The sequence below is a fragment of the Toxotes jaculatrix genome, chromosome 18 (genome assembly GCF_017976425.1).
Source record: "Toxotes jaculatrix isolate fToxJac2 chromosome 18, fToxJac2.pri, whole genome shotgun sequence".
Taxonomy (NCBI): domain Eukaryota; kingdom Metazoa; phylum Chordata; class Actinopteri; family Toxotidae; genus Toxotes; species Toxotes jaculatrix.
Window position 1 is genome coordinate 12564110 of NC_054411.1, and position 10675 is coordinate 12574784.

General features: G+C 41.3%; 1 protein-coding gene across 2 annotated transcripts; it reads left to right on the forward strand.

The window, feature by feature from the left end:
* The first annotated feature begins 6366 nt into the window (after window positions 1-6366).
* Window positions 6367-10186, forward strand: tob1a (transducer of ERBB2, 1a). Of its 2 annotated transcripts, none has more exons than XM_041063020.1 (2): window positions 6367-6635; window positions 8195-10186. In XM_041063020.1, exon 2 carries the CDS (start codon window positions 8410-8412, stop codon window positions 9427-9429), a length of 1020 nt encoding a protein of 339 aa, XP_040918954.1. In that variant the 5' UTR covers window positions 6367-6635; window positions 8195-8409; the 3' UTR covers window positions 9430-10186. The 2 variants fall into 2 exon arrangements, with proteins under 2 accessions (XP_040918954.1, XP_040918953.1); XM_041063019.1 differs by having other exon boundaries at window positions 6367-6631.
* The last annotated feature ends 489 nt before the right edge of the window (window positions 10187-10675 follow it).

Here is a 10675-nt window from a genome sequence, read left to right on the forward strand (position 1 = left end):
TTTTCATCCTTCCACTGATTTTTTTCTTGCCTTCATCCCATCTACATCAGCTCTTTCTTCATTTCTTTTCCCTTTCATCTTTTTCTCTCATTGTAAGCCTTTAGATGTCACCCTTGGTGCCTCAGGGCACAACTGTTTTCTCTCCCTTCCTTTTTCCTTCATATCATCCCAGCTGTCCTTTATACCTCTGTATTTCCCGTCCTTTCCACACTCTTTCCATTCTTGCACCTCCACACTCTTTCAACCAGGAGACTATTGCTTCTCCAACACCTCAAAAGAGTCACACCAAGCCCTAAAATGCGCCTTGATTGATCCAATCACAAGTAAACAGCTATATATATACAGGTGTGAATGTACCCACTGGGATGCACTGACTTCCTCAAGCCACATTTGAAGGCAGTCAAGGACACATTTGGCCACAGATGTCGTATGATGTGGATGCAAATGTGCCCCTGTTTACAGTGAAGGACTGACGAGGTGTGAGTTCATTCATGCCAGGAAGTTTTCTAGAAGCTTACCATAAAGGAAGCCAAGAGTAGATGGCGATCTGTCTTGTTCTGATTTGGAGCACAGGTATGTGCTTATCTGCATACTGAGCAGAGAAGTAAAAGCACTTTGAGCCATTCAGATGCCAGACTGTAATCTGTCTCATCTGAATCCAAAAACAATCTGGATATATTTCAATGCAATAAAAATTATTAAAGGCAAAGGAGCTGGAGCTGGAGAAAGGATTCTGCAAAGATCACTCATAAGGCTCCTGAGAGGCAGCTGCAACTACAATGGAAAAAAGACTTGAACTAGTTAAGATAAAGGCTGTATTTTGAATAAGGAAAATGAGACCACCACTAACAGAATCACTGCAGAAGTAACGATCAGTCTTTCATACATGAATTATACATAAGGATGACCACATAGGTTGTTTCAAGACTAATGTTCCACAATCCAATCCTTTCACCTGATAAATAAAAAAAGTGAGGTATAAATAAATCTGCTTATTTACCCATGCTGTTTTGGTTCTTACATTGAAACAAAGCAGAAAACCCATAAAGGAAAAAACACATGCAAACACTTGGGAAAAGTTGTGAAAAAAATGTTTCTGTAACCTAAATTTCAGTTTTTATTTATTTGTAGAATGTACGACTTGTTGTACCAGGTCTTTGTTAGGAACAGATACACGGTGTTTGCCAAGTCAGGTTGTTTATACTGTAGCTGTGGTAAGTGGCTACTGTCAGTAATTAATAACACAGTATGCTCTTAGAAACTAACATGCTGCAGAAGGTCTACCAACTCTCTTTATTTCACTATTTAAATCAACAGCTCCTGCTATTTAAGTCTCATTCAGAGGATGTGGAACATGCACAAGACCTCACAGAGGACCCTCCACCCCTCCAGTCAGATCCTGTGCACAGTGTGGGCTACTGTTTTGTCATATTAATGGAGGACCCTGCATTAAAAAGTCATGAGTGATTGGGCAGAGGGAAGAGTGTAGAATAAAAAATGTGAAGCAATCAACATAATGTCAGGCACTAAACCACACAAAGTGATGTGCCCTGTCACTGCCACAGATGAATCAAAAATACCTCGGCACCTTTCTCTTATCTTTCCATCAACTATCCACGTCTCATTACTAAATTGATTCTCCATGTCCTTGAGGCACAGGAGGTGTTGCTCCATCATTGGAGACAGTTTATGCGTAAAGAGGCCTGGGGGGTGAGGAGGACGTGTATGTGTGTGTGTGCACTCAGTTGAGCACACACAGAGCACATACAGACTTATTACATTGACTACCTCCCTCCCTCTTTCTGCCTTTAAAATCATATAGTCACAGCACGGTGGGTGAAATGCAAGATGAAGAGAATTAGCTTTCCAAAGAACTCATGTGACAACCCATTCATGAGAATGTACATTTTACTGGCCCTTTCATGTGTGTGTCTATGTCTGAGTGTCTGACATTAGCCACTGACTTGTGTTTTTTCTTTCTGGAAGTTAAAGTTGAAGCATTCTGCCACTGGCTTTCCTAAGCAACACTACAAGGTCAGAGTGAGAGAAACAATGCACAGAAGCAGCGCTCAGCGCAACGCTCACAAGGGTACCACACTATAAAAAAAGTACTATACTATATATAAAATGCCTTTCAAGAGATAGCATCACTCTTTTGCATGGATCACTGAATTAGCACAGCAATGCACAGGATGAATGTTTGGAGAAAAAAAAAATGTTTCTCTTATTTCATGTTTCTGAAACTGACCGTAGATCAAAAATGAGCCATTTTACACAGCTTAGAGCTGGTTATATTAAGATAGTCTTGTGCACAGAGCTATTGATGTTGCCCCAGTGGGCTGCCATTGGATGAATTATGTAACCGCCTCACAGGGCTATGAAGGCGACTGTGCGGGAGAAAAAGTACTTACGCTGCTGTCGTGACAACTGATAACATAACCTCTGTATTTACATACACTTTGCCATGTAAATGTAAATCCTCCGTGTATACGCATGCTGTGTGACTCAGTGCAGGCCACTGAAGCATGATGTTTAATGGGCAGCCACAGCTGACAGACTGTCCCAGAGTAAAGAACAAGTCCAATTTGTCATTCCCTGGTAACACCATGAAACGCTGGTGCAAAAACTCAGTCACTCATGAAATTTAGCTAAAGAGATTTGCTATCAGGGGGACATTTTATGTATTAGAGACAGAATAATAAGGTATTGACTTATTTTGAAAGTCACAGAAAAGATTATTTTTTCTATTCAATATTCAGTATGTATACTGAATGAATTCTAATAGGCATTGAGGCATACTGACTATCTTCTGCTGTTTAAGCTTCAGTGCTGCTAATGCTAAGGCTAAGTGATTCTGATGAATTCTAGGTATTGTGTTGTGTTGTCATGCTATGATAATTGACTGCAGTCTATCGGTTTTTCCACTGAATCAATATCTATATCCCTACTCAGTCCACAGGACAGATTGGATCAAAGAGATCAACTATTTTAAGAGAAAATCTGAAAAAAAAACCCCATCACTTAGATGATCCCCATATCTTAAAATGTGGGCTCTCTGTAATGAAATTTTTTAATGACACAATTTTCTGTTGAAGGCTCTGCAGAGAATCCAATTTTTCTGAGCAGGTACTTTTACTTTCTTGTTAGAAATATATTATTTTAAAATGATCACTGTTTCAGTTTGGAATAAATCCCTTCATTCTGGCAGATGAAAAACAAAATACGGTGAAAGTCCTAAATTCAGCACCGGTGTTGCACCCAGAGTATTCGTCTCCTTTTCTCTGTCTCCTTTGCTGCATGCCTCACCCACTACCTCATTTACTCTTCAAAGGGAGAGCAAAGCATCTGTCTATTACGAGGTGCCCAGGGCGCTCTGCAGAGTTGTGTTAAGTAATAACAACCAGTGACGTCAAAGGCTCTCTCTGCCTGAGCAGGAAAGAGGGAGGGCGAGGGGGCGAAAAGGGGATAAAAGGACAGGGAGGAGGGGAGACAGACATGGAGGAGGTAGTGTGTGAGAAACCTGCTCTACTTGTGTGTCACTTGCCCTTCTTTTTGTTTATGTGCCGCTGCTGTATAACACTATGCAGCAAATAATTCTTTTAATCACTGGCCTTTAACTCTGCTGTGATTTCTATTCCTCCTCTCACAAAACATTACTGTAATGGATTTTTCCTTGCAACATATCTCTTTTTTCCTACTGGTTCAGGGAAAAGCAGAAGCGGTCTATTATGCTCCGTCACACATCTGCTGCTGAGCATAATTCTGTATATGGTCCTATCACAGGAGCCTGCATGTTTATGTCATAGGGTAGCAGCGAAGGAGAACAGACTCTGCTTATCCTCTGTTGTCAGGGCGAGATCGAATTTGTTTTTATTACAGGGATGTTAGGTTCAGGTCTTATGACAAATGCAGCTTATGCAATCAAATTTTGTTTTTGAAGGTGACCTTCAATTCACTGGGATAACAAATGTAAATGGTTTGTAAATATCAGGATATCCTACACCTTCTCAGTGAAAGCCTGCTAGGTCGGTGTTGTATTCGCTCAGTGTAAACAAGCCTTAAAACAGCTCAGCCAAGCCCTCATGGGTTGGATTTTTGTAAAACCTGAAAACGAACAACAGCATTTGGCAAATTACTCATTTAACTTAATTTTTCCCTCCACCCACATTCTCATTCCTAGAGTCAAAGCACAGGCTCCGATTGAAGGCCGATGGGGGGTGGATTAGAGATCTTAGGGTGTTACACTCTTTCATAAGCACAAGTGACAGAAGTGGCAGTGAGTGGAGGATGCATTAGAGGATTACACCCTAAGACAATATAGCAGTCTTAACATGCCTCATTATGGCTGCTGACCTTGCTCTGTCAGGTGACGACTGTTTGTTAGGACTGCAGACACCATAAGCAAGCGCACAAACACAATTTACACACTCCTGAAAAGCATCACAACCATGTACATTATATAAACTACCATAAAAAGCATCTACCAGAGAAAGTCTATTTGGCTTTGGTCCTGGAGGACATGTGACATTAGATTGCGCTGAGCTGTTTACAGTAAAAACAACCCACAAGGCCTTGCCAGGACTGTGGAAGTCACTGTGTTGTTGGCAGCCGACTCACTCTCCCACCCACTTCCACTCTAAGCTCAACTGTGAATCTGAATCCACGGGGCAATGTCAAAAATTTCTCCTCTATTCTGCCCCTGCTTGATCTGTCGTCTGTCTCATGTGTTTGATCCCCACAGCGCTTTGCATGGGAGCACATTCGCTCACATTTACAGCTCATAACGAGCACATGACTCTGTTTGGCAAACCTAAGTGCATGAAGAATGTCTAAAAGTCCACTCTGTCCGCAGGCCTACACATACCGACAGCCCTCCTTTCCCTTTACAAGACCAGCTGCTGCGATGACAAAAGTACAGCTCTCACACTGACAGATACAAGACACTGTGGCATTATCTATTCCTATCTTTAGTCTCTGTTCTCATTTTTTAAATGTCCTATTTTTAGACTTTATTCTCTATTGTTTTCTTGTTTTTATTCATTTTATTCTATTTCAGATTTCTTTTTTATAAATTCTTTTTACTTACACGTGTTTTGGCCGCATTTGTTTCTTGTCTACCTCATTTGTTTTGGTCTAATGGCTGCTCCTTCTATCTATCTATCTATCTATCTGTCTGTCTGTCTGTCTGTCTGTCTGCCTGTCTGTCTGTCTATCTATCTGTCTATGATGCCAGCCTTATAGATTCTGCTAACAAATAAAATAATTAGGATAACACTCACCTTTTTCTCTCTGACATTTAACAACAGCATTAATCAATAGGAGACCGTTTGTTTCATTCATTATTGTGGTTAATGGTTTAATTCAAATAGCAGAAACGACTTTTTTTTAAAATTCACATTTCAACGCACACTTTAATGTAAATCCAACCTGACATTGTGCAGCACTGACTTCCCATCATGAACATACACCCTATGTGTTAGTGCACTTTAAATTTGGCAACAGCGTGCGTTCAGCCGAGCAATGACGTGCGCAGCCTACATCAGCACCTTGGATACGGACACACCATTCACCGTAGGGCTCCTGCCCCGTTTTAGACCAATCAGCGCCTGTGTTTTCTAGATAGCATTCAGCACCACCCACACGGCTGCCAGCTGTATTGTTCCGCTGTAGGGAATCTCCTCTCGGGCAGTATATATTCATCAAAACTCCTGCAGTTTTTTCGTGGCAGGTCACGTAAAACTATGGTCCAGTGTGAATAATGTGCGACAAAGGAGAGACTAGATTAGACGAAAGTATAAATGGCTCATTTTAGTGCTACGCTGTGTGGTGTAAACATGGAACAGGCATTACAAAAGACAAGCCAGTCAGGCGTACAGCGCTCGAGTGTGTCAATTAATGTCACCCTGTCTCTAATATAGCCTGATAACGATGGTAACACCAGCCTATATGGTCCCAGGACAATAGGGAAGCATTTTAGCCAGTAAAACATATATAATCCAACATTCTCACATCGATATAAGTGTTTGTTTCAAGTCAACTGAAACAAAGGCAGGATATCTCTTTATGTAATATCGTTTCTGACTTAACATTAATTACTTTTGCCTTTTGCTGTCAGCACAGACCTAGGTTGTCTCTGACGCAAACGCTCATCATAGGCGTCTCTCCCATTTCACAGAATCATATGTCTCTGACTGACGCAGCACATCAGCCAATGAGAGCACGACTCGGGCTGCACTTCGAGGGCGGGACTCGCACTTTGGACCAATCGCAGCCGCTTGTATTGTTTTGACCTCTGAAACCGCATCACCGCCTAACTCGTGCCCATGGCGGAGGAAAGCTATAAATAAAGGCAACGCTGGACCAGAAGGGGGACGAAGTTGCAAAACTCCCGAGTAGGAGGGAGCTACTCTGCAAGCCTGCTGAAAGAGGAAAAAAACGCTAAATAACCTTAAAAAACAGAAAACCGAAGCAAACCGTAAACGCCAATCCTCCGAAATCTATATGTACTGGAATACTTTTTTGTATTGTTGATAATATATTCTATGTGAAGAAAGTATTTATACTTTTTTTTCTATTTGCACTAACTAACGGTACTTCAGAACTACTGAGAATCTTTATTTTTTACAAAAAAGTAAGTATTTTTCCGGCTGACTCGTTTCTATTACTTGTGGTGTGTGTAATATTGTTGTCTTAAATTTGCTTGCTGTCGTACTGTAGCTCTATTCATACTTACTAAGCTGATTTGCTGCGTCAGTCCACTAAGTTAGGGAGGGGTGTGTATGTATGTGTGTGTGTGTGTGTGTGTGTGTGTGTGTGTGTGTGTGATAGAGAGCGAATGTGTATGCAGGCGCTTGCGTGCGATAAAAGTGTGTATTGTGTCGTTTTTTCCCACAATGACTCGAAGTCGGTCTGCTGTGCTCGTTTACAGTGTTGCCTATCGTATCTTACTTTATTATATCTTTTAATTTCCATTCGTGTCAGTACAGTCTGTTATCACCATCACAGTCCTGCAGTTTCAGTCAAATTATAATATAATATCTCTTAACCTATAAAACCGGTACGATGAATTAAGACCTGTGGCCATTTCGCAACTGTCAGGAATCCTCTGTGGGCTACTGTTTCGAGGGCAGTTTCATGAGGGAGGCGATAAATGTTGCAGTTAATTTCCCGTGTATCCTTTTTTGTCCACATCGGATGTAAATAACAATAATAGTAATAATAATAATAATAATAATAATAATAATAATAATAATAATAGTCAACTTTTAGGTATTTTAAAGAGCCAAGCCTAGTTCACTCTCTGTGTCCTTCGGCTCAGCCTTTCTAGATAGCGAGGATTATTGTAGCACAGCCTATTTCTCTGAATTTGGTTTTTACAGTTTGTGCCGTTTCCATTTTCGTCGAGCATTTCCCTTTCTCTGTGCTAAATTGCCAAACATATGGGTGTAGCCGTAGTGGGTTAAGTCTCCTTTCGACATTGTTTTTAGTGTAGGAAGCGATCCGACTAATCGGCGGTGCTGCGCGCATATAACCAGCCCCAGTGACACGGTTGTCAGCTTTGAAATCCACCCAAAATCATTTCCACGCCAACTTATTTTCCATTAGGCATTACTGACAGGGCACGTCCTCGGTTTGGTTGACCGTTTTCGTTAATTAAATGCAACAACCTCGCATTAGTGTTCCCGTCTCCTGCTGTACGGATGCTATCCAATAGTCTATTATGTAACAGGATTCCGAGTCCCAGTAAGAGGTTAATGTGTACAATACCTACTTTTCCCACAGATAAACAATGTAGGCATAGCTCAGTGCCAGATGAGCAAGAAATAAGGTTTGATCACAGATCAGCTGGCTCTGTATTTATATTTTTTTTCTTCAACAGCTGCCCGTTCTCTCCTATCTGATTGTTGCTATGAGACTCAGCTTTTATATCTGAGCTCACAGTAGTCAAAACTGCAGCATGCACTGGCACTTCAGACAGACACCTAATAATTGAAGTGCACTTACTTGTATTCCCCTTAAAAAAGTCTTCAGTAGTTGCCTCAAGTATCTAAAAAAGATCAGACAACCTTAGGAGATCTGTAGTGAATATTCAACACAATCCTCTTAAAAATATTTACATTTACTGATGAATTTATGTAAACATTTTGAAATGAATGAATAAGAAGTTTATTTTTTCCTCTCCCAATTGTTGCAGGAAAAAAATTATCACACCCTGTGGAAGGACACCACTTCTACAAAACCAGCACTTTTGCTTTTGAACCTGTTTTATCCAAGCTCTGGTTGCTTTTGCCATCCTGCCTGGAAAGCATCTGTGTTGCCAACCACGGATAAACAAAGCAGACCCAGTGGACACGTTCAAGGTCAGACACACCTATTCTTCACACACCTGGTAAACTTCAGCAGTTAGCTATGCAGCTTGAAATCCAAGTAGCTCTCAACTTCATCATCTCATACCTGTATAACAAGCTGCCGAGGCGGCGGGTCAACATTTTCGGCGAGGAGCTGGAGCGCCAGCTGAAGCAGAAATACGAGGGACACTGGTACCCTGACAAGCCATACAAGGGCTCAGGATTCAGATGCATTCACGTGGGAGAGAAGGTGGACCCTGTGGTGGAGAAGGCAGCCAAAGAGAGCGGGCTGGACATTGAGGATGTCCGCAACAACCTGCCCCAGGACCTCAGCGTGTGGATTGACCCCTTCGAGGTGTCCTATCAGATCGGGGAGAAAGGGCCCGTCAAAGTATTGTATGTCGATGACAGCAATGAAAGTGGAGCTAGCAGTGGAGGGCTTGATCTGGACAAGGAGATCAAGAACAGTTTCAATCCTGATGCACAGGTCTTCATGCCCATCAATGAACCTGTGAATGGCACCTCTCCGGGCTCCAGCTCACCCTCTCCTCCTTTTGGCCACTCAGCGGCGGTCAGCCCTACATTTATGCCCCGCTCCACGCAGCCTTTAACCTTCACAACAGCCACTTTCGCTGCCACCAAGTTTGGCTCCACTAAGATGAAGAGCAGTGGACGCAACAACAATGGCGGCAGTGGTGCTGCGAACAAGGTGGCACGCGCCTCTCCCACCAACCTGGGCCTGAATGTGAACAGTCTCCTGAAACAGAAAGCCATCTCCACCTCCATGCACTCTCTGTACGGGTTAGGCCTCGGAGTGCAGCAGCAGCACCAGAAGCCCTCGGCCCTGTCCCCCAATGCCAAGGAGTTTGTGTTCCCCAGCCTGCAGGGCCAGGGCAGCCAGAGTGCTCTCTTTCCCGGGGACAGCTCGCTCAGCCTCAGCCCGCTGCAGTACAGCAATGCCTTCGACATGTTTGCGGCCTATGGTGGCCTTAACGACAAGTCCCTTATGGATGGCTTGAATTTCAGCTTGAACAACATGCAGTATTCTAACCAGCAATTCCAGCCAGTTATGGCCAACTAGTACATGTAAAGGTACTACCTAAGCTACTACTTCACACAGAAATGACCAGAGATAATGTGATGGGGGGAAACAAACACAAATGCACATTTTGAAAACAAACAAAAAAAGTGTAAACAAGAACAGAATGTCAAGGATAAAAGGAAAAAGTGACTTGTCAACTGTAAGATCTGTGTTACAAGTCTAAGAGCATGAGCCCGAGGGTGAATTATTTTGCCCCCTTGAGTTATACCTTTTATTTTATTTTATTTTTTTTTTTTTTCAAATGATGAAGCTTGTAGTACAAGATGTCCAAGCTTGGTTACCTAAACTTCAACATGCATCATTGTCATTTCTTTTGCCAACCAAGCACAAAATATTATTTTTTTTATGTGACTGTTTTAAGATATAAAAAAAGACAAAAAAAAAAACCACCACCACAAGTCATGGCCTCTTTCAGTATTTAAACATAACTGGACACCGCCAATTTTTCAAGAAATTGGCACAAATAAGTGGGATTTTCTGGTCTTTTTTCTAATTGTATAATTTAATTTAGTACAGAGTTTGTAAAATATCAGAGTATCTATTGTTTCTACGACATGGTATTGCATTTATATCTTTTTACTACTCCAGTGATCTGTGATGGCTGCAGCAACTTTATGTTTTCTTTTTTTATTGAAATTATAAAATGAATCCATCTTAAAAAAAAAAAACATTGACTATTCTAAAGATTGTGTACAGAATATTCCGTAGTGGTGGGATTTAAGAATATTTGCTTTTTTGAAAAACATAAGAGTTGTATTTTCTGTTAAGAGTTTAAAGATTTTTGCTATATTATGGACAAAATGTAATCGTATATTAATTTTGTACCTACATTGTGCAATACTTGATAAAACAAACGGTATAACAAAGTATTCGGAGTCAGTGTCTTACATGTTAAGAGGGACTGATAGTTTATTAAGTTTGTATTAAAAAGTTTGAAAATAATTACACTTGTTCAATTTGTCATTGGTTGTTGTGGTGGAGGTGGTAGTTATAGGCCTTGAAGGACATCATGCAGAATATTTTAGGTGTTTCCAACATGTCTGGGCAAATACAATATTCTGTCCTGAAGTCCGAAGAATGAGGTTTTTCCTAAATTTGCCCACATCCATTTTCATCCACTGGTTAGCAAACACTCTGACAGTTCACTTACACTAGGAATAATGTTTTGAGCTGTGAGATTGCAGCTTTAGTTACATTAGTGAATCGTAACAGGAGCTAATGCTAC